At 34.8% G+C, this 26,594-nt stretch overlaps 1 protein-coding gene across 2 annotated transcripts in view; it reads right to left on the bottom strand.

The window, feature by feature from the left end:
- LOC138335293 (synaptic vesicular amine transporter-like) overlaps window positions 1-26,594 on the bottom strand; it is a 51,654-nt gene that overhangs the window by 24,424 nt on the left and 636 nt on the right. Inside the window, exons 1-3 of one of the 2 annotated variants that reach the window (XM_069284313.1) lie at window positions 16,430-16,685; window positions 8,162-8,359; window positions 7,480-7,870 (exon numbers count right to left, since the gene is read on the bottom strand). In XM_069284313.1, coding sequence (XP_069140414.1) covers window positions 7,480-7,870; window positions 8,162-8,294 — 524 coding nt within the window. In that variant the 5' untranslated portion in view covers window positions 8,295-8,359; window positions 16,430-16,685. Of the gene's footprint in view, window positions 1-7,479; window positions 7,871-8,161; window positions 8,360-16,429; window positions 16,686-26,594 lie in introns of those variants that run through there. The other variant, XM_069284314.1, reaches the window with a different exon arrangement.

Here is a 26,594-nt window from a genome sequence, read left to right on the forward strand (position 1 = left end):
CACAGTGGCTATGTAGAGTGGAACAGTAAACCCGACCAAGGGATGTCTATCAATAGCCTCGATATACATATATAAACTAATCAATAAGTAATAAATAAAATCTTAAATTTAGTTATAAGCGATCCCGCGACAAAAAAAGGCTTGTTGCATCACCTTTCCAAACATTTTCCATATATCAATATGATCATGGAGGCAAAGTCATTAAGATATCCCTACATATAACCACAAGCCCTTAACATATGGGTTGTTATTTTGAATCCCATGTTGGCTGCAGGTGCAAGGTAATGACCGCAGGTTGGTGGATTTCTCCGGATATCCTGCCGTTCGTCCGCCATGTAAACCTGGCACGTCCTTATATGACCCTGACTCTTAATATGATAAGTAATGAAACTAAATCAAAACCACAATATAATGACATCCATGTGGTTTCAGTGTATGTTGTTTTAAAAGTGGCATTTATTGAAAAAACAAACATTCAGAATATTTGATAAGAAATGCATCAAGGAATGCTGTACAAAATGTCGTCTAAATACCTAATTCCACAACACGGCATGGAAGATTCTGTTCCTTACTGAATTTGATTGTAAATATTGTTTTATCGATAGTGATACCAGTCCAGGCCTTGTTCAATTTGATGTTAAACATGACTTGGATTTGGAGATGCTAACCAGAGAGACAGGAGTCATGAATATATGAATACTAATTAGGGTTACTCGCGTCTAATATCAGACGGAATTTTGCCTGTCTTCCTGCTCCCAATCTGACCTATCAATCAGAGATGTTCCGAACGGATGTGACCTGTTCCTAGGGTCGATGACTTGTTCAGTTAGCTACAGTGGTATACATTTAATGTTAAAGTTGCATATAATGATTACTTTGAGGAAAGGTGGCAATTTCATTTTGTAGTTTCTCTTAACACTCCTCCGAATGCCTTTACTTCGGATTACATTATGAATAGAAAATGCTGAATAGAAAACATGTTAATTATTATTAGAAAACTTTTTTATGTTTCGATGCTTGTACTGGAACGATGAACAACAAAATCAAAGAATTGTTCGGTAACCGAATATATATACATATATATAATAAAATCAATAAGTAATACATAAAATCTTAAATTAAGTTATAAGCGATCCCGCGTCAAAAAGACTTGTTGCATCACCTTTCCAAACTTTTTTCCAGCTTTTTATGTTTCGATGTTTGTACTGGAACGATGAACAACAAAATCGAAGAATTGTTCGGTAACCGTTTACATCTTACTGACCTCTTGAAATATGGGTAAAATTATTGTATGAAAATTTCACTCATTTTTTTTTAACTCAGATGTGATTCACCGATTTCTAGTGTTTTTTCCATCGCAATCCTCTCACATATAAACGGGAACAGCAAATCTCAGATCATAAAGTCATATTGACTATTATTTATATTTGCTCGCATAATTGTAAATTTATTTAAGTCCCAAGGTTATCATAGAATGCTAAAGAGCCTTTCCCTTTTCGCCTGTGTGAGACCGAGTACGTGGGGCGAGCCAATTCTAATATCCTCAATACTTTGTCAATACTATTCGCAATTGTTGGTTTTGTTTTGTTTCAATTCATATGAAGATTCACGTCACATATCAACATTATTCACTGAATTTCGTTATCGTCTATAAAAAGAATGCAAAGAAAAAGTTGAATGAATAAATGAAATGATTGAACGATTTCTTGTGTTTGGTAGAATGGAATCGACCATCTTCTCATTTAGTATTAATAAAACCAAGTCCATAATTTTTTAGAAGGGGGTGGGGATTAACACGTTTTTATCTGCAATATATCAACAATTCTTCATAGCGTAAAGTATTATTATGAAACTTAAACCGCTTTGAAAATCCAACGTTGTACAACTAATATAAGAAAACTAAGAAAAAGCGCCACGCATCTCTTTAGTTCCAATAAGGTGTATATGACTGAATTGAAGTTCCATCTCTTTTAATAAAACATATTATCATGTAATTATTACTGTGTCTTAATCATATTCATATACATAGGTATCTGATAAGGGATGGAGCTGGGAAAATATCGCTGCTGAGAATCCTAAAAATCCTTAAGAGAAATGAAAGGTTACCTAAGGCCTCGTCAGACTAAACATGGTGACATTATGATTACTCACTGGAACATCACACAAACTACAAAAATATGGCTATCCATAATGAACACTATGTATGTGGTCGAAATGTTCCCGTGTGGGAAGGCTCTTATAAGTAGGTTATATAGAGAGTTCCGAAAGGTTACTATGATATAAGTAGTTTAGAGTGAGAATGAGTTCCGAAAGGTTACTTGTGATGTAAGTAGTTAAGAGAGAGATGAGTTAGAGTTCCGAAAGGCTGAGAGAGGATGGGACAATACATATGGCGCGACAAATTGTAATCGAAGACAAATATTTATTCATCTGTATAAGTTGTTTGGCTTGTTGAATAATCGGGATAGGGGAATTGGTTGTAGCATCCTTATACTTAGTATGCATTTGTTTAATATAATACATTATTGATCAATGGATTTTCTCCTGGCATGGCTTCATGTTATGATTACTTGCGAATTACGAATACCACAGAATACCACCACACTGCTAAATCACAGGATAACGTCTGTTATGAGTTCCTCTGATGTCAAACACCCATAACGAAATCATCACAATGCAAAGATAGGGAATAGTTAAACGGTAACTTTTGATAAGTACTAGAACATGATTCATAGAATTATATTCTTTTAAGGGCAACTGATAAATACCGTTCATCGAACCAACGTTATTTCGACTGCTCATATAAATACTACATACATAGAAATCTACTATTAATCAGTCAAAGATACAAATTATTGCTATACTCATTTGATATTAATATACGTATTTGAATATACAATTGACCCCTGATAATCCGGACACTTGAGTCCCAGTCTGAACAGTCTGCATTACAAAATTTTCGGACTGCTGAACAGCGAATTATGTCTATCTAATAAATAAGAAATTCGTTATCTGTTGTCTTTGCCGGATTGTGAGCTTTGGAGTTATCGACGACCGCAATATCGCTGATCAACTATACTTGTATACTGATATTGACACATTATATGTATCATTATTATTGACAAATGTGTTTCTTAAGCCTGAAAATATATCCTAATATAACATAATATTGTAAACTCCCAGATATAATGTCAAACATCATAATATGTGGAAATATCAAAATATTGTATAGAATTAGTATGTAATCTATGAATATTAATATCGTTTAGCTGATTATATTCATTTTTTTCCGATTTGAACCAAAAATCAGGTCACTTAAATCTTAGCGAATCAAAATTTCAACCAATTCAAAATATTAAATGGATCAAAATTTCACGATCATGTCGGTAACTCGAGAAATCGCGAAACTAATCCGAAGAAAACAAACAGCTATACGATATACAAAATAATTAACCAAATTCAGACTTTCATTTGTTTGTCTTTATAACAATGTCCAAGGTCGAAGTAAAAAATGTTTCCCATCTTTATCTAAATAATCTGTATAGGAATAGGTATATTATGTATCATTTAACAGCCTAACACCATATTAAGTTATCACCGTCATCAAAGCCATCCCGCCTCAAAATTGATCGGACTATTTGAGTTGACATTCACCATCTAGACCCGATACTATCGTACGACGGTTGCGTGTTATGTTGGCCCACCTACATGGATCCATTAGTGTAATGAAACCTGTGTCTACATGGTGTTCTTTCACATAATAACACATTTAAGGCCTGATTAGAAACTTCCGAACAGGTTTGCAGTCTTCGACTTCCTCTGATACCAACTGCACTTGCAGAAGCTGTAGACCATTAACTCTTCATACAAGGTCGTTAGGTGTTTTTATAGGTCTTGTCTGTCTTAATTTAGATTGCGACACAAAGGATGCTGTTCATAGTTTTGTTGACTTTTGATAAAGAAAAAAGATAGTGCTAGTCCGAGCAAACGCGTAACCAAACATTTTCAAGGCAGAGATGCGGGGAGGATGGACGGACACATGTTAATGGAGGAGGAAGGGGAAATGTCAATAGGAGGAGGGAGGGACTTAGAATTTAATTTTTAGTAAACTTATATTCGACGAAACCATGTAGTGCTTGAGCTTTCCCTGCAACGTCAAACCATACATTGTCAGTTCTGTAAAGCGTAAAACATTATGTAACAATAAGTCATCACAATATTGAAATGGAGGTGAAACAATCTCATAGCTCATTTTTGAAACGTTTGCAAGAGGACACATTCAAATTCAAAAAAAATATTCTTAAGGTTGTTTCAAAGCATGTGTTGAATTCACCATCTTTGTGACCATTTGTGAAACAGAAGAAACCTGACGTGTAAACAGAGGCATGGGTATTCATCCAATCGCGATTAAAAGGGTCTTTTAACTTCAAAAATTACTTTTGCAACTTTTTAGCAGATGCGTATAAAGGTAAGAGAAGCAGACGAGTCTATTTTTTTTTATCTGAGGATGACCTAGATGTAACCCAAAGTTGGAATCAATTCGTAGATTTAAGTTTATTGCTTATTGACAAATTGTCTTAGTCCCAAAATAATCTGGACGACCTCTAATTTTGTTGAATCAGCACTTTAACCCCACGCCACCGGTCCATAGACTGCTCACCTTGCACGAGGTTCTGTCTACAAACCCTGCGTCTGGCTGTTGTGTCAAGATAAGTAATAAATTGCAGAAGACAAACGTTTAACTACACCAACTAGATTAAATCAATCTGCTTTGTTTCGACGCCTAAACCTGGGAAATCTTGTTTTAAATAAACGCATGTGGATTCTCATTGGTATCAATTTCACAGAACAATTTCTTAGGTTGTACTATTCAATTTGTCGATGAAGGTGTGCGAGATACATTGTACGTATGTTTTATGCACGAATTCGATACACAGAGAAAGAGGTATTCGATATTATGCTAATGTTTAGATAACCACTACAATTGAAACATGATACAGCAGAATACACGAATGCTTTTAAATGAATATGAACATAATTATATATACATTGGACATCCGGTAAAGGACGTCATAAAGAATAACAAAGGATTGGGTGTCAATTAAACATCTGCCATAATATAATGTATCACATCATGCTTTTGGTAGAGAGAAAAAACTAGATTTATGGATTATTTTCCCCTTTTCGTCAAATGAGATTGCGTCATTGTCAATATCATCGAGGAAATGAGCTTGTAAACTACTGGCGCTATTATACGCGACGTAGAAACGCATATTGAAAAGATGACGTTCCGCTTCTTTTGTAACCAGTTTCAGAGAGTGCATAAGTATTTTTTATCAACTTCATGTTTTATAGATTTATATTGTTTCTGGCAATCACGAGACCACGTTGAAGTTTGAAAGAAAGCCAGATTTTGTAACTGTAAACCGTGAAATTTCTAAGCAATTTATGTATGAACAAGTGTTTTTTTAAGGATTTTTTATCTGTCAACGTCATTTACCACATCAGCAATTAAAAAACTGGAAGCCAACTTCCTCTAGCGTAAGATTAAATTTTACACAAACGCGATTATTCTACAATATAGGTACAATAGACACATAAAAGTCTAAATTGCGGGATGATATTGCAATAAAAACATTGGATAGTACACCGCAAATTTAGGTATCTCCGAAAACAAGTTAGTTTCCTGAACGTTGTTATAGACTAATACCACATTAAAATGAAAATTAATACCCATATTTTTCGTAATAACCATCGTTATAAACACTTACCTAGGAGAGAACTTACATAGGCATTGCCTGTTGCTCAATTTTATCTTAATATTCTATCGTTGCATATTACAGAGTAAGCTCCCCTGTGAGTAGGTATCCATTGTGATGTCATTATTTTGTGAGCGCAATTCACGTTATATTCCTTGAAAAGTATGATATTACGCTCGCAAACACATGAAGACATAATGAATACCTACCCGCAAAGACATATAACTTTATATTTACAGTCAGTGGTGAATTGATAGTATAAACCCCGTTGATTTCTACCAAAGGCTACTCAACTTTATTTCTCGATAGATTGAGTATGTCACGCGCAATTTGGAGCCGCGCGGATGAATTTATGATGGTCAAAATCAGAAACTTTTGGTGTTTTCAGTACCGAACGTACGTTCGATGAACATGTAGGTAGCAAAATAGGTTTCAACACATATACATGTACGTGTGTAAATACAAATGTAGAAAAGTTACATTGTTTATGTTACTACCGTACCTCTTTTAGCAATGCTTTCGTGGGTATGATAAATAAACAATGTTGTACAATGTACAGTTTTGCACATTCCGATGACGTCGCAATGTTTACATGTTGTGTGTCGGTGAGTTGTCTGTGCTGTTCGCTACAACATGTAGATCTACATCCTATTTGTATTATTATGATATATCAGGACAACATCTGTCTTTCGTTGGATAAGTTTAACCAAAACGATCTAGCACGACAATGCATTTTTGTTCACCTCGCGGGACAGACAAGTCCTGTACGTTATCTACTGTGAATCGGCGATAGTAGGCCCTCCTTACTTATACCTACACAATGTACGTTTGGGTGTTTCGAAATATCAATGAAACGGAATCCTACAATTGTAGCGTTACAATACTTGTAATAGATATCTCTAATATTTATTGAAGTGTTTGAAACAACAATATGAATATAAGCTAACATTTACAGAGCGGTAAACGTTTATAGTAGTGGGCCTACCTGTGTTTGTACATGTTCCTCGAAACGACGTTCCGATACATTTGAAAATCTCCAAAATCCGGAAATAATGTCATGAAACTATGTAAACATCCATGTATTCAAGTAATTTCAAACGTGAACTGATTAAGTAGAACTCAAATGATCACAAAATCGAAGAAACTCTCTGTTTGTCACACCTCCTTGACACAGGCGGTTTGAATCGGACGCCGCGTCACAACTGCGTTAAATATCCTGCCACGTTATGAATTGTGTAAGCGTGTGTAATAATACGAAGCAAAAGATTAAAACCAAACTGCTTTGCACCATGGTGTTTTTTACAACAGATAAATATAACGATTTATAGTTTCATACCGGGAAAACACCAGATATATGCTTCATCAGACGGAACTCATTTTATTTGTATGTTCATTGATAAATTGGCGGGAATTTCCGCTCTTCGAGTGGCTGTTCCAAATGCCCGTCGGAACCAAACGATATAATCCAATTTTAGTCTTATAAATGCCATAAACACTATAAAGTGTAAATTTTGAGCTATGAAAATGATATATCGAAGACTGAAAATGATAGTTAAGACTATTTGTTTCACGGACCGCTTCGCGGTCCATTCCAAACATCGATACCCTACTCAACTTTATCCTTCGATAGAACCACCAGAAAGAGACTTTAATCCTTAAGTAATATGCAAATTCAGAATACCATTTTTTTAAATGTCGAAATTTTGAAATAAATACATACCGGTTGGTGAGGGATCCAACGAACGGATTGAACAGTAGTTGAACCAAAGCTTTAGATGCAAATAATAATCCCACTTTGACATTTTCATTGGCTAACTCAACGTGCCGCGAGACCTCTTCCTCGACGACAACGATTTCTGAAGATTTATTTTTGGCTTTTATTGTTCGATTTTCACAGTATATCAGAGGGCCGGGAGTTGTCGGTGCGTAATACGACGATATTGTTGTAAAACTTGACCAGCCGGGACTGCCCGGATCCAGCATGGAATTAGAGGGCTGCGTGTAGTTTGTACTGTTGGAACATACTATCTCATATTTATCTTCTGGCACTGTAACATTCATCGTGTGGAATGGAGCCTCCAGTTTTCTGATGAAATTGGGGATGATAGGAACTGAAATAGTTGAAAGCATGTCTTTAGTGACAATTGAGTGGAACTATTATCATGCAGAAAACATTGCAAGCAGTGTTTCGAACTGAAACCATGATCGTGTTTCGCATGTAATCGTAAGTAAGTAGGATCTTAATTTTTTTCAATTTATTTGCGCAAAATAATATGTTTTTAATATTCTGGCTTTGCCAACATTTCGGAAACATAAAAACTCGTATATTCAAAATAAAATACTGTATTTACTAGATAAAGCGTTTTAAATGACAATATTGGTTTATGTAACAGCTAACTTACCAACAACCGTCAGAAGCATATTGTCGAGGAACAAGGCGATGAACACAATAATAAGCACCAACTTCCGGGACTGCCGACATCTTGCAAGACAGTCCCGCAGTTTTACAGGGGAGACAACCTCTTTTACCGTCATCTCTCACGGCAGGCTGACCGGTAACACCGGAAGTCACTACCGCGCGTGAGCAAGGCGAATGGTCACTGTAAAATTATACACACATCATTAGTTTTTATTTGATAATGTTTTACAAAAAGGAAAGAAAAGTAAGGGGTTTTCAAACTTTTGACATGTGTAAAAGGTAAGATAATAGCTAAAAAGGTAAAATAATAGCTAAAATATAAAAAGGAAAAATAATAGCTAAAATATAAAAAGAAAAAATAATAGCTAAAAATTTGAAAGTAGATTAATAGCTAACGAAGCTTATTTAAGTTGGCGTAAACCCAAATATGCTTAGTTTCACGCACATCACCCCAACACACACACTCAAAACAATAAATGAACTATATATGGAGAGTCGAAAGAGCTAATTCATGGACGTTGCAGAAGGAACTCTGATCGCCAAATTAAGGAACGCCTATGAATCAATCAGAATCAATGTTTTGATATAAAACAATGTATGTCAGGATGTCATTGTTTTTCCATATTCTGATGATATTTTCGTGAGAATCCATCAAGTCGTTATTTAGCTTGTTTGATGTTAGTTTACATCCAAATTATACTTGTTTTCTATGCCAAGTACATTTTCAATGAATTACTGTCGTTTGAAATGTCATTATGACATAAGATATAAAGATAATTAGAGCTTATGATGACATATCGATTGGTATTACACAATAGAATCCACGATAAAAGGATACAGATCAAGTGTGCTACGTCATACTTATTGAAAATCATTTGGTCATAAATTGCAACATACGCTAAAACATCTATTTATTTCGTATCATTTGCAATGCTTTCATCTTGCAGTCATAATGCTTAAATAAAATATCCCATGGTTCCTTGAAATGAACAAAACCCGCTCGATACTTCAATATAATAGACAACAATAGAGGGATCACATGTCATTAACAGTATCATCGACTATTTCTATTATGGGAATCAACGTAATGAATCGATATTTCGTCATTCACGGGCTTTTAACAAATGCCCTTCAAAATTTTATTATGCATACGGCCTATCATATGTCACGTTCTCAATGGGGGATTCCGGTGGAACATTTACCCATATTTACCTGAAATAGCACACGCTTTATAACAACCGTAACATTATCTAGGTTCTAACAGTTTGAAAGATTATAGAGTTGTTGGTATCAACTTTGAAGGCTGGGAATATCGTTAGGCTCTATATAAATCTTCTAGAAGTGGTCTTAATAGTTCCGAGCGAGGCTTTGATGTCAAAGAACGGACACGCTTGATATTAATACTGCGATCGAAGTCAACGATATACAATATTACCTTATATGCTGGCGCAGCAACATTGCCAGACATTTTCTCTTATATGAAAGTTACATGTGAAGTGTTTTTGCTTAAAGGGATCTCCTCAAAGCAAATAATTCTCTAGTGTACACATTATTAACTAATTTTATCAAAATCAAAATAGTACAATGAAGCAGAATACCCGATATATCATGAATATAATTAAAAGCGAAACTGTCACATCAGTATATCAATTTGTCTATCTCAACATGTGTTTGTATCAGCTTTACATTTTTCGTGGAAATAGCTACATTTAGATATCGAAGATTGAGAAGTTTTATACAGTGAAGTGATCATTCTAGTGAAAAATTCTAACACAAAAACGCGTATACGCTATAATTGACAGATTATGAACACAAATCATCACCAAACATCCATAACAGGCCATATTTACAAACACAATACATAATATATTTAGTTTGTTCGGTTAAACGCCCTATTAACAGCTAGTTTCATTTAAGAACCTACCAGATTTATGAGGCGGAAAAGACTTTCCGGAGAAAGACCACCGGACAACACATAAAATAGTTATTAACGTAATGATAATACTAGGGAACCAGGCCGAGGTACATGTAAACTGTGTAAAATTTCGTTATATTCTCAGTGAAATTATTTTTGCGCGTGAATAAAATATAGTATAACATGTTTAGCACTTTATTCTCAGAGTATGATAAATGTTCGAACTTCTTACAGCGAAATTGTTTCCAAGCGAAAATAGCGAATTTTCCTCTCCGTGAATTTTAACTATTACGCAGTATTCAATAGATATACGTGACACTAATGTAACTGTACTTGTACAGTCTATCGAACGGTGCCAGACTCTTTATTGTATCGTTATATGCTAATAAATCTCCAGAGTCGACAAACATAATGACAAATAACCATCTGTACAGGTATAAGGTGTTAATTAAATGTATCTACGCTACCCTGCTGAGCGCTGTTCTGCGATATCGGTGTACGTGATTTGACATCAGCAGGTGCTCGGCTACTGCAGTGTCTGAGTAACACGTTTATGAAATGATGTAAATAGCGTTTATATGGAATTGGGTATAATTGGAGTGGTGATATGTGCGATATAAACAAGGAGTGGATAAGATTTTATTGCCATACGCAAATTATTTTAAGTCTAGTGAATAAACAAAATCAGAGGTAATAGGTTGATAGGAATATTAAATGTTCTGTTGTAAACTCGTTCAGCAGCATGATCTATCAAAATGTTAAAAAAACCTTATTTAATTTCATAACTTGCTTACAATGACTACGTGATTATGTGAACTGGTCCCGATGTCTCGAAACAAATAGAAGTAAAAATCTTACTTAAGCCAAATTGTTTTCATATAAGTTCAATATTAGAAGACTTATCCCCTTGATGTTACGGTTGTGAAGAAGTGATAGATAATTTACCTTACCACCTTGATGTTACGGTTGTGAAGAAGTGATAGATAATTTACCTTACCCCCTTGATGTAACGGTGGTGAAGAAGTGATTGATAATTTACCTTACCCAATTGATGATACGGTGGTAAAGATGTGATAGATAATTTACCTTATCCCCTTGATGTTACCTTGGTGAAGAAGTGATAGTAAATTTACCTTACCCAATTGATGTTACGGTGGTAAGATGTGATAGATAATTTACCTTAACCCTTGATGTACGGTGGTGAAGAAGTGATAGATAATTTACCTTACCCCCTTGATGTTACGGTGGTGAAGAAGTGATAGATAATTTACCTTACCCCCTTGATGTTACGGTGGTGAAGAAGTGATAGATAATTTACCTTACCCCCTTGATGTTACGGTGGTGAAGAAGTGATAGATAATTTACCTTACCCCCTTGATGATACGGTGGTGAAGAAGTGATAGATAATTTACCTTACCCCCTTGATGTTACGGTGGTGAAGAAGTGATAGATAATTTACCTTACCCCCTTGATGAAGACTTACCCCCTTGATGTAACGGTTGTGAAGAAGTGATAGATAATTTACCTTACCCCCTTGATGTAACGGTTGTGAAGAAGTGATAGATAATTTACCTTACCCCCTTGATGATACGGTGGTGAAGAAGTGATTGATAATTTACCTTACCCAATTGATGATACGGTGGTGAAGAAGTGATTGATAATTTACCTTACCCCCTTGATGTTACGGTGGTGAAGAAGTGATAGATAATTTACCTTACCCCCTTGATGTTACGGTGGTGAAGAAGTGATAGATAATTTACCTTACCCCCTTGATGTTACGGTGGTGAAGAAGTGATAGATAATTTACCTTACCCCCTTGATGATACGGTGGTGAAGAAGTGATAGATAATTTACCTCCCCCCTTGAAGAATTGAAATTTACCTTACCCCCTTGATGTTACGGTGGTGAAGAAGTGATAGATAATTTACCTTACCCCCTTGATGATACGGTGGTAAAGAAGTTATAGATAATTTACCTTACCCCCTTGATGATACATGGTAAGAAGTATAGATAATTTACCTTCCCCCTTGATGTACGTGGTAAAGAAGTGATAGATAATTTACCTTACCCCCTTGATGTTACGGTGGTGAAGAAGTGATAGATAATTTACCTTACCCCCTTGATGAATACGGTGGTGAAGAAGTGATAGATAATTTACCTTACCCCTTGATGTTACGGTGGTGAAGAAGTGATAGATAATTTACTTACCCCCTTGATGTTACGGTGGTGAAGAAGTGATAGATAATTTACCTTACCCCCCTTGATGTTACGGTGGTGAAGAAGTGGTTGATAATTTACCTTACCCCCTTGATGTTACGGTTGTGAAGAAGTGATAGATAATTTACCTTACCCCTTGATGATACGGTGGTAAGAAGTGATAGATAATTTACCTTACCCCCTTGATGTTACGGTGGTGAAGAAGTGATAGATAATTTACCTTACCCCCTTGATGTACTGGTAAGAAGTGATGTAATTTACTTACCCTTGATGTTACGTGGTGGTGAAGAAGTATAGATAATTTACCTTACCCCTTGATGTTACGGTGGTAAAGAAGTGATAGATAATTTACCTTACCCCCTTGATGTTACGGTGGTGAAGAAGTGATAGATAATTTACCTTACCCCCTTGATGTTACGGTGGTGAAGAAGTGATAGATAATTTACCTTACCCATTTACCTACCCTTGATGATACGGTGGTAAGAAGATTGATAGATAATTTACCTTACCCCTTGATGTACGGTGGTAAGAAGTGATAGATAATTTACCTTACCCCTGTTACTGATTATATGATACGGTTGGTAAAGATGTGATAGATAATTTACCTTACCCCCTTGATGTTACGTTGGTGAAGAAGTGATAGTTAATTTACCTTACCCCCTTGATGATACGGTGGTAAAGATGTGATAGATAATTTACCTTACCCCCTTGATGATACGGTGGTAAAGATGTGATAGATAATTTACCTTACCCCCTTGATGTTACGTTGGTGAAGATGTGATTGATAATTTACCTTACCCCTTGATGTTACGGTGGTGAAGAAGTGATAGATAATTTACCTTACCCCCTTGATGATACGGTGGTAAAGATGTGATAGATAATTTACCTTACCCCCTTGATGTTACGTTGGTGAAGAAGTGATAGATAATTTACCTTACCCCCTTGATGTTACGGTGGTGAAGAAGTGATAGATAATTTACCTTACCCCCTTGATGTTACGGTGGTAAGGTTGGAAAGTGATAGATAATTTACCTTACCCCTTGATGTACGTGGTGAAGAAGTGATAGATAATTTACCTTACCCCCTTGATGTTACGGTGGTGAAGAAGTGATAGATAATTTACCTTACCCCCTTGATGTTACGGTGGTGAAGAAGTGATAGATAATTTACCTTACCCCCTTGATGTTACGGTGGTGAAGAAGTGATAGATAATTTACCTTACCCCCTTGATGTTACGGTGGTGAAGAAGTGATAGATAATTTTACCCTAAAGATAATAATTACCTTACCCCCTTGATGTTACGGTGGTGAAGAATGTAATGATATGATGATAATTTACCCCCCTGATTACGGTGTAAGAGTGATAGATAATTTACCTTACCCCCTTGATGTTACGGTGGTGAAGAAGTGATAGATAATTTACCTTACCCCCTTGATGTTAGTGGTGAAGAATGATAGATAATTTACCTTACCCCCTTGATGTTACGGTGGTGAAGAAGTGATAGATAATTTACCTTACCCCCTTGATGTACGGTTGGTGAAGAAGTGATAGATAATTTACCTTACCCCCTTGATGTTACGGTGGTGAAGAAGTGATAGATAATTTACCTTACCCCCTTGATGTTACGGTGGTGAAGAAGTGATTGATAATACCTTACCCCTTGATGTTACGGTGGTGAAGAAGTGATAGATAATTTACCTTACCCCCTTGATGATACGGTGGTGAAGAAGTGATAGATAATTTACCTTACCCCCTTGATGTTACGGTGGTGAAGAAGTGATAGATAATTTACCTTACCCCCTTGATGTTACGGTGGTGAAGAAGTGATAGATAATTTACCTTACCCCCTTGATGTTACGGTGGTGAAGAAGTGATAGATAATTTACCTTACCCCTTGATGATACAATGGTAAAGAAGTGATAGATAATTTACCTTACACCCTTGATGTTACGGTGGTGAAGAAGTGATAGATAATTTACCTTACCCCCTTGATGATACGGTGGTGAAGAAGTGATAGATAATTTACCTTACCCCCTTGATGATACGGTGGTAAAGAAGTGATAGATAATTTACCTTACACCCTTGATGTTACGGTGGTGAAGAAGTGATAGATAATTTACCTTACCCCCTTGATGATACGGTGGTGAAGAGTGATAGATAATTTACCTTACCCCTTGATGATACGGTGGTGAAGAAGTGATAGATAATTTACCTTACCCCCTTGATGATACGTGTGGTGGTGAAAATGATAGTAATTTAATTTACCTTACCCCCTTGATGATACGGTGGTGAAGAAGTGATAGATAATTTACCCAACCACCTTGATGATACGGTGGTGAAGAAGTGATAGATAATTTACCCAACCACCTTGATGTTACGGTGGTGAAGAAGTGATAGATAATTTACCTTACCCCCTTGATGATACGGTGGTGAAGAAGTGATAGATAATTTACCTTACACCCTTGATGTTACGGTGGTGAAGAAGTGATAGATAATTTACCTTACCCCCTTGATAATACGGTGGTGAAGAAGTGATAGATAATTTACCTTACCCAATTGATTTAACGATTGTATTGACGGCAAGGCTCGCAGATTAAACCCGTAATACTCGTTTATTGAACTCATTGACGAAAAATGAAAAAAAAAATCTCTGTTCTAATTAAGCGCACCCCTAGTGTATGGAAATGGCAGTCACTTTCTTTCAAATAATATTGCTTCATTTTTGTTGTCCAACTGATAACCATACTGTATTAGGTACATTCTACACAATACCCGATATTATTCACAAAGCTCTTGTATTATATATGTTAATGTTATGTAGAGTATATTTCGTTGATATTCATAATATTCGTTTCTACACCTGCTGCATTATATTGATATTTAACAGAAGTATCGGTGGCACCATCCATACCGAACAGACAAAATAATAAATATTCAAAAGGACTGTCTTTGTCATCAAACGAATTAAATATCAATTGAAATTAAATGTTTATTTGAACAAACTAAGAAGACTTTCTGCAGGTGATATTTGGAAACAACCATACAGTAAAATCTAATTTGATAATATCATCAGAGTCGTTCAGAAAATACCCACAATGCTTCAAAGTGAAATGCATTGTTCTGTGAAGGTTAATTCAGCAAATTGCAAGTACATATCATAGAACTGGATTGTTTGCAGTATTGCTGAAAGTGACAAATCCCGATGACAAACAACCATTAAAACCAAAAGCTCAATTAATCAAATACGGAAAAACTCGATGAATATAATATAGTAGAGTAACGAAGGGGCAATGAACTTTTCCAAGTATGTTCTGATCAAATGACATGTTTCTTTATTTCCCCCACATATACTGGTCATACACAACAGACTTAAAAATGCATGACTATTCGATTTCAAGATTATTTTCAAATATGGAATAAATTTTTGATATTTTTTCATCGTCACGTTTATTGAGTAGAAAATTTAAGGAGTATTCCATACTAAGTAAAAACAATTGTCTCCAAAAGAGGGAAAAATAAAAATAGCTTGTACGATCATAATTTTTCACCAATTTGCAACATACCAGTCAGTACGGAATTGAAACCGAAACAGAAGAGCAGAATCTGATGAGGGTATATAGTATAATTTGTATTGTTTAACGAACGAAGAACACCTGCGATAACCTATTACTACAAGATTTCAGAATAAAATGACTATGGAAATTCTTAATGGTATTTGGTTGTTTTTCTATTCAAATGGATATTGTATGAGTATGTTTACAATTTATACCATTTTATAAAAACAAAAAAACATTATCCAATAAAGGTTACTTATCTAGTAATTATCATCTTCCTGGATTCATTTTAAAAGTGTTGCAATCACTGGTATGTTAACTTGCTAAGACTATAGTTTTCATATTATATCGAATACATGTATAAAAATAAAACTCAACTACCTTCCACCAGGGTTTTCGCCATTTCTTTATGGCTGTTCAGAAATAAAAAAATGCAACAAAAAACATGCAGATACAAATATATCTTCAAATACATGTATATACATTGTAAAAAAACTAATTATAGAGTCTTTACATGATTAAACGATGTCAATTTGTATTATAAATTTATAAATCAAATACTCACAGCTTTGGCAACAGAGACAGTTCCTGATAACTTTTAAGATTATTACGACACAAATATTCCGGAACTACTTGGTGGACTTTTCACGAGTATATGCTCACTTGCATACATATCACGGGTGATGACGACAGATGCTGATCCCCGACCACCCTCGCTCCCACGCTTCCTACCAAACACTCGATCCCACTCACGCTGGGATGTACTTTAACATACAACAGCTTAAACATAGATCGCCCACCTTTATGGGGACGTTACCTGTTCAACCATCATTCAATTAACACTCCAATATGAGCTATAGAATTTGTCCAATGTTTTTACGAACCACTGCCGCTGACAAGTAAAATCAATTTCGTCCTGTCATTGGATGGTATAGATTCAATGCAAAATGACTCCAACTACTTTATGAGCGAACCCGAATGGCCTTTTTATACAAGTATCAATCGAAAACGTTTGGGAATGTCCTTATACAAATCTGCATCGTTAGATTTCCATCGACTTCCAATAACGAGCGTATATACGCAAATCAGAGCCAGGTCAGAAAAGGACTGATCTTTGACGTTACAATGTAAACACTTAACTTAATACACACACAATGTATTCCTCGAGTCAGCATCCCGGGGCGCTGTGTTTAAGTTCCATTATGAACAATAACGTTTTATAAGGTGTGCTCAACTATACACATAAATCCAAACGTTTCCTTATACTTTGTCTCCATTGCAACTTTTCGAACAAATGTCATCAGAATTCAAAACCCACTCTATACACCATATAGTGACAGAATTATTACAACGCATGTGCTATTTTAGGTTTACAAACAATTATTGTTAATGCTAAGTGGTTATTTGAAATTTTGTAATAGAAGTCCGTTAATTTTCTTTAAAAAAAATGATGTATACTACTTTGACGTCACTGTGATGTCAACTTAGGAGCACGTTATATTTGCATATAAATGACTTCCGTTATGACTGGTAAGCTTTACTCAAGTTACAGTTTATCCTGGCTTACATTTCTAATGCATTATGGAGTAGGGTTGATTCCACAATGAATGTTGTTGTTACCAAGTCGACACTGTTTGTTTATATGATACAACTTTGTAATCTGGTACAGCGATCGGGTGACGCAATCGGTGTTACCCCCAGTTAACCGATCATCTAGTTCGATCCCCAGATATTTCAAACAGTATTATCACTTTGAGTACAGAAAATGGGCGTATGTCTGGACGAAGATATTCATTGTGAATATTAAGGATATCGTATTAATTAATTAATGCAGTGAAATGCGCCTGTATCAATTGCGGAAATGATACAGTAAAGTGACTTATAATATATCTCACACCTCTCCATAATGACAAATGAATATTTAAGAAGTTATGACGCAGCGGCATAACATACAACACTTTCATAAATTGAACAGTAATATTGTAACGGTTTGTTCACAGTTATATGATTAATTTTTATTTGTTTTCATAAATCCAACTTTCTGATTGGTAGTTTCTTTATCTTCACACTACCAAGAAGAAAAAATCCCAGAATGGCACGAAAACCCGATGTTATCATGACGTCACAATAGAAACATCGACGTTGCGTTTTGATTCGGAAAAAAATAATCCATTGGAAAATCAATGAAATCTTTCGTTTAAACGTATTTTATTTTATCAAGTAGTCTGAAAAGCAAATATCAACATTGATGTCACTATTATTTAACTTAATCAGGTTGTGATGAAATGTAGCATTTCAATAAATTCATATTAGCAACGTGGCAAAATTATAGGAACTTAAAGTCTCGACCACAATTGTTTTAGTTCGATAGCAGATACGGGAGAAATATCTAAGGCGAATTAAACTAGAAACATGCGAAACAGATTTTGATATGGAAGGTATGATCACATTATGGTAATAATTATTTTGTTTAAAGTACACTTATAAAAAATTGAAAACTATTTTCAAAACAAGAACGTCGTGCAAAAGATGAATGTTTCTGATTAAAATATTTTTCAATATAATCAAACATATCAGATAATTATTAATGATTTCATTTTCTGTTCTGATGTAATCGGAAAACAGTAATAGCACTTATCTACTTAAAAAGAAAAACATTTTCTAGACTGCGTCACCAAATTAACACAAATTCGTACAATTAGTAATCCATATGTCTGGTTACTTTTATCTATGTAAAACTATCATATGGATAACAAAACAGAATATCGATATAATTTCTGGTGATAATTGACATTGAACTCACATTATTGGTGAATTTACTCGTACGAACCCATGAGTATTAAATATTTACCTGATGTGTTTTCATAGCTGATTTATTTGCATTGGAAATCAATTAATTGGCTTGTCAACGACATTTTGTAAAATCACAGAGCTTTGATTATTTATATTATTCATGGACATTAATACTCCGTTTAATTCCAGATTGTCTTTGACAAATCATTTCCTCTATTTTATCCCCAAAGGTCTGACACTCATGGTTAGTTGCGCTAAACATCATTTTCCGTTGATCACATGCTAGCGATAACCATTTACGTGTACAAGATTTTGCGTGCCAACTGTCAATATAACCGCTAATTGTTGGTATGAATTGTTAGATGTTATTTTCAATATAGTGATGAACTGTGGCCTGTAGCTGTGACAGGGAGGTCTGCTGCAGGCGCGATACTTTTCTCACTAAGGCACGTTATCAATGTCTGACAAAAAACAACCAAGGCACATAATCCTCTCCTTGGATATAATTAACATAATAATTAATCTTTCTCTGCTTTCATAATACAAGTAGTACTTACACCTTAGGAATTTTCTGATTAGCCGATTTGTTCATACCTCTATGAAAAACATATCCGGAAGTGGCGAAAAAAATAACCACGTTATGGTGACGTCACAATATAAACACTAACGTTGCACTTTCAATGGAATAGTACATTTTACCTTATGTCAAGCAGTCTGGTAATTTAATTATAAGCAGTGATGTCACAATGGTTTTTTTTAAATTTCATAGGGTTTTGAAAAACAATTTTTTGCAAATCTTTTTGGAAAATCTCATACACAGTCTCAAGCAATTTCGGTATCCATATAGACTTAAAAAATGGTGACATAATTTGATTTTTTTTTTTTATAAATTTACTCATTTGAAATAAAACCTATACAGTAGTTACATGGTACAATCATTGTTCATTTTCTTTCAACATTTCTAAATTGAATTTTCTTTTAGTTTTAAGACGAATATGGATTTTTAAAATCAATCAAACAAATGAATTTTATAAAACAGAATATACCTGAAGTAGATACGTCTATGAAACATAAATGTCTCCGCCTAAATATGATCGAATCAAAGGTAAGAAAATATTTCATACGTATGTTTGAAACTGAATATTCACTTATATAGGGTGTTGGAAAATAAAACGTTGATCACATTTATTGTTTAACAAAAACTACTTTGTTAAAGATGCTCCACCGCAGACACATGATATTTGTCACTATCAAAAACGGGAGCAGACGAATAATTTTTTTTCTTCAGTTACAAAAATTACTTACTTTACAGCATTAACACTATTGAAAAGTTTGAGCTTCTGATTTTAATTCAAGTAAAAATTAAAAAAAAATTAATTGCATCCCCAAAACAAATTCGTGCACAATATCCTCTATGAAATGAAGTACTGATTGCGCATGCACCAAAGGCAAAATAAATAAAATATGCTCTGTCGGCGGTGGAGCATCTTTAAATATAATTCCTTGTGATGATACCAAAGATTTGATGTCAAACACCGGTCATTCTTGGCTTAGAAATCACACATTTTGTTATTTTGTTGATACTTGGTCCATTATGTACAATGTTCTCCTGTGTAGTGAGAGCATATGTCATTCGAATGGAAGATACAATCCAAACGCGTCCTACCAGCAGAATCTACAAGAACCTGCGAAGGTTCCTAAGTGCTGGTTTTAAACTCAGATCAAAACTCAAAGACTCTCTCAAATGCACCTTATACTATATCTTCTAAAATATCTTGTCAATGGAAAATGAAAGAAAAACTGTTAGAAAGAATATGAACGCTCATGCGGTTATTCGTCTACAACAGAAATGCAGTATGACATATAGAACTCCAAGTACATGAAGATAATAGAATCTCGGTTATCCTTTTAGATTTGCTTGGAGTTGTTAGATAATGGGGAACACATGCACTATTTAGAACTTTATATATCAATCAATCACTTTTCTTGTGAAAGAATTTTCCAGTCCGTTAACTGTAAATGTAATTTAACTCATTCATTAGATGTTATCGTCAGGAAAAGGCTGATAGGAAACTTAAGCTTTTGATGTGTTGTTGTTTATCGACAACTCATCATGGCTTTATGTTTATGATCGATTTACAATGAAATGAATAAAAAAAGATACGTTTAATGCTTCTAGGATCATAATGAATTGTTTCAAAACCTAAAATCTGATATCGCGTCCAAGCATCATTGGCTACAGAACTTCAATTCAAAGTTCGCTATGGAATTTAAAAGCTCGTTTTTTAATCAGAAACGTGTACAAGTAATTCGTGTATGTAAATTCTTATTATCAAACATGCATGACTTTGGTTAAAATTCATCAATAGCTCAGAAGATAGCAAAAAGGCGGTTTTTTATGACTGAATCCCCCATCTGTGTGACGAAGGCCCGGTGGTTTGGGAGAATAAGTTAATTTATTCTGTGTCTCCATGTGATACCGATATCGCATATATTACATTGCATTCGCACTGCAGCATACAGTCAAAGACAAGACGATATATTATGCAATCATATTAATATTTCAATACCAATTTGTGAACCACTCTGAATTTAAAAATCGAAATCAGTTTGGAATCACATACGGTTATGTAGAACTACAAGCTTTCTTTTGTCGTCTCTTACGATATCATTATAGAACCCTCCCTTTCATTTTAGGATATATTTCTAAATGCGACAAATTATCTTAATTATTAATGATTAGCGAAATGTCATTCCCTATCTTGCTGACTAGTTAAAATCTGTCCCTTTGTTTAAGACACGTCTGCTTTAGAGACTCATTCTTATACACAAATATGTTTTTACTCCTCTTAGTCTGGACAGAGATATTCACAATTTTATAGCTATAACATTTCATCATCGTTCCCTAAGATAGAGACGAGTTATGCAAAATTGAACGTACAGGTAGCAATAGCAACTGCATACGCTGCAAGGTCATGATGTTACAACGACGGCAACCCATTACTGGCCCCGATTTCTCGAGACAAAGTTAAGTCGAAAACTTAAGTCATACTTTTTTTATATGAATCAAAGTTTTCACTTATGTCTTCACTTTGTCTCGAGAAATCGAAGCTTCTGGTAACATTTTTCTTTACTGGGAATACCTTTTTAACGAGATACTTAATAACATTCAAAGTATGAGAGGAAATAACCAGGTATTCCTATTCAGATGAGTCATTGATTGCAACGTTTTTGTACATATGTACAATTTAAGGCACTAGGCAGGGCTCGGGCTTGAGAACTAGAATCTTAAATTTACCTGCAATGTAGGAAAGATCATACTCCGAATTATGACTCAATCTAAAATAATTTTGAAATTCATTTTTCACCACAGCAAACATTCATAGTCGTACACTGTCATTAAACTGTAGTTTTGTTCGATTTAGAACTTCTTTTGGTATAGTGAACTATTGAAAGGAAACAATATCTATCATTGTACATATATTGCGTTCTTCCTTGAATTATATCATACAAAACCTTAAAAATCTGAAACCTAATCACATTACTGTTTTACCAGACTGAGGACAAACTTTATACCGCGTGTTTCTCCATAAAACAGATTGTTTATTCACATTTTCTCCCATGCCATGAGTGCACATCTATTTTAAGCAATCAAGGCATCCGAAGTTTTTCGATTTGTTTAATGTCCAATTCTAATACATTCTTTCAATAGTTCATTGAAGCGGACTAGTTGTCCGACAGGCGGTTTAGCAGTAGTAAGACAATCTTCTGCTGTAAAAGGCGAGTCGAGAGACGGACCACAAGCAATGTGTTTTCAGGCTGAGATTTAACAGCACAGCAGACATGACAATCCAATGATATCCGTTCAGCGCACCAAACAAATTTGTGGTCATGGTAGCTATGTTTGGAAAGTTTAATTAATTGGTAAATTCCAATTGAATGGTTTGCACAGTCATGATTAAATACATTTCTCTTCTAATGTCAAAGTGAATAATGGGGGTCCGTTTAAGCGCTAACCAGTCGTAAATACACCGGAGTCGTCTGCATGGCGTGCCCTGGCATCTAGTATAAACACACGCAGTGAACCAAGCAAGGATAAAGGCTGACACACGTTTCTGCTAATGTCACCTAGGAAATAGCATCTCTTTCGGCCAAAAACTATTTATCTTGTCCATTTCCGTTTTATTGAGACACCCGAGGAATGATGGTTTCTCGTCCTTGGCCAAGCACCAGATTATTTCTATTCCATTTCTTCCGAAAAAAATGTTCAGGACTGTAATGAACGTCCCATTTTGTTTTTTGCATCTCTTGTTTTATATAATGTTATTAAACTAAGCAAATGATATCAATTACGATTAAAATTAAATAAAAAATGATACAATTTAAAAGATTATCAGGAATCCATGCAATAATTTAACAACTGATGGAAAATAATATTAATAAAAAATGCTTTTGACGCTTCAGCTATCGAAAACGTAAAAATAACATGAAATGGTCTTATGACAATAGCATTAAACTTTGTATAGTATTGAATGGTTCGTTTGATAAATAACAATATCACCGGATTTTAGGATTTTCTAGGCCGTCCTAATGAATAAAAATAAATACATTACGAGCCAATGGTATCTGTCGTACAACTGTAATGTGATCAGGCACACTATCGCATTTAAACATTACAAACACATTGATCAGATAATCGTATTTTTAAACTAGTATTAACAAACCATGCAAACATCTTTTTTTGCTTAATCAATTTGTAACGTAGTGTTCTGGCATTGTGGATTAATTTCACAGTAATTTTTTTTGTGTCACGATATTCAACATTTTAGATTGCAATGGATAAATACAGCAGTTATCATATCATGTTTAATATTGTTGCAACTCATTTTCTATTTAGTAATTACTTCATGAGGAATTATCTACTAACAGGTAAGTTGATTGGCTTAACCGTTTATTAACAAATCAGTTTGTTTGTGTATTTAATTATTTCAACGTGTCGTCCTATTAACAGCCAGGGACACGTAAGGAAGGCTTCCCATGTATGCAGTGTGGAGCGTGTATGAAGTGTGAGGTGTATGTTTTGGGAGACTGCGGTATGTTCGTGTTTTGTCTTGTAGAGTTGAATTTTGCCCTTTGTATAGTGCTATATCATTGAAGCATGCCGCCGAAGACACCAAGCAACACTACCCATCCCATTATACTGACAACGGGCGAATCAGTCGTCCCACTCCGTGTGTGCTGAACACTATGCAGGAGCAGAAACTATTTTTTATACACTATGACGGGTCTTGGCGAGGAAGCAATATGTTGTATGTGTGAATATCTGTATGTTTTTGGAGGCTATGATATATTACTGGTACTCTTGTTTATTGTATAGTGCTATCTCACTGAAGCATGCCACAAAAGACAACGAACAGCACACCCCGTCCGGCCGCATTCTACTGATATGTCGTTACACAAGAGGTGCAAGCCTATAGCGTTGACCACCCTAACCACTGGGCCTTGATGACATTTTCATACACAACTGTTTGATATATATATATATATATATTGTATACAAGCAAACTGGTCGGTTTATCATCAGAAGGATAGGTATGATTGCTATATTTTTATACAAAACAAAACTTTATCGCTAGTATTGAGTATTTGAAATCGTTATATTCTGACGTTATTTCGCAGTGTCCATGCCTGCACATTAATTTTTGGATTTGCCGATCCCATCGCTATTGAGAGAACAAACAAAAACGTTTGACCGGTATACAAAGTTAATTGATCAATTATCGCTTTGGCATTGTATTCTTAGAAATACAAGAACGCGGTATAAAGCGATGACCATTCATTTACACAAACCGATATCTCTTTTCGGCGTTCTGATTCATAAGTCGGAATCTTCAGAGTCCTTGGGCCCTTAGGATTTCCGGTATGTCCATAAATGGACGACAATCATCACAACACAAAGATAGTAAATATTCTATGTGGGTAGCACCGCATATATCCATTCAAAACCATTTAGGACCATCAATATTCGACATCCATTATCAAGGATAGGGATGAAGGGATATTTGTGAATGTCATAAAAATAATTGACGTATGAATGATTCATTCAAGTATCCCGGAAATACATAAAACGGGAGTAAAGCCCCTATTCTTGTTGAATAGTGTATTAAGAAAAAGTTCTTCTGTAGAATATCCTCGAAATAAATAGATAACACCACCATCGCATACAACCGTTTCGTTTGGTGAGTTTAACGTCCTATTAACAGACAGGATCATATGTGCCATAATTTTCATACTCACGAATCAAAAGACCTTCTAATATTTTATTTGCCATCACAAATTACCAACATTTGATATATATTTAGAATACATACAATACATAGGTTTTAATTTTGCAATACTGATAAGAGCTGCCAAAAATCAGTTTATTTTCATCTTCAACATAGTGAAATGAGTTCATATATATACGGACAGCATGCGAGAATTTGCGGTCTAGACTAAATTCCATTTCACATAGTATCCTGTTTTACTTTAAAATAAAGCCATTTAAAAAAAAATCTAAAAATACATTATACATAAATCAAGAATTTTACAATGCATAAATGCTATGCTGTAACTGATGTTTATAAGGCAACATCAATATTGTCTGTCCATTTTAATGATTTTACAGATTAATGCACTAAAGCTGGTGGTTTTCATTAAATTTAAGTGAAGAAAAAAAAAGCATGTCAAAATTTTCGCCCAGTTATGGCACAAATAACTTTAAAGACGTCCACCGTGTATGCGGTGTATTATACATGAATCTGATAGAACCAAGAGTCTCAGGGCCAAACACTCTACTGAAGGCCCAAAGTGGGGCGGTACGAATAGAAGTAGAAAGTCCGTTAGAAAGAACGGAAACGAAATTATCTTAAATTTAGTCGCCTTTTACGAGTTCGTGTAGCAGTGGCAGCAGGTACAATTATCATATATAGATATATATTCAGATTTAATGATATCATTGAAATATACTGTGTTAAAAAAAATTGTTCTCTTTATTTTATATAAACATTCTTTAACTATAAATTATCCAAAAAAGCATTGCAGAACTGAAGGAAAGTTCCGTAACTTTAGAATGTTCCCATAACTTCTGTAATGTTTTTTTTTTTTTTTTTTTTTTTGTTTTTTTTTTTTTTTTTTTTTTTGGGGGGGGGGGGGTGGGTTTGAGAAATCCCTTAATTTAAGGAATGTTCATGAAACTAGGCTCAAGGATTAGAAATATTTTTAATTGAAGTAAACACGTTCACTGTAAATTTCCCATACAGAGGCTTTACAGAAGAATGTGTTCCTTAACTTAAGATTCACCCAATAGCGTTAACCACCATTAACAAACATGTCATACAATGTAAAATGAATTTTCAAGAAGACGTTCAGATAGGCACGGCTACCTTTCTTTAAAATTCTTTTTGCTATACCGCATACATAACATTATGCACATATACGATGTAAGAAATAAGGGATTTAGCTAACTTGATTATGTGAAAATACTTTTCTACCAGTATAGATATCGTAGGTAAACGCCAATAGACCAATGACTTGATTATGTATTGTATTTTGTAAGTTTATTTAGGGGAAACCATTCTTGCGGGTAAACTGTATGATCCACATGTTACAGCAGGCACTTGAAAGTTCAAATTACTTTTTTGAAAAATATTCTTGGCCAAACAATTAAATCGAAACTTTTCTCTCATAAGGAAGACGTTGGACGATATCTTGTAAGTTTGTATATTGTTAAACAAACCGTGAATATTCATATACATGTATGATGTTAAGATGACTTTACGATGTGTACACTGTCACCTTCAGCAGACAAATGTCCAAGCAGCAAAAGTACAAAAAGGTGTAAAAAATGGAATTCGAAGGTCGACACAAATATAACATAAACCACACTTTCCAAGCAA

The sequence above is a fragment of the Argopecten irradians genome, chromosome 11 (genome assembly GCF_041381155.1).
Source record: "Argopecten irradians isolate NY chromosome 11, Ai_NY, whole genome shotgun sequence".
Classification (NCBI taxonomy): Eukaryota; Metazoa; Mollusca; class Bivalvia; order Pectinida; family Pectinidae; genus Argopecten; species Argopecten irradians.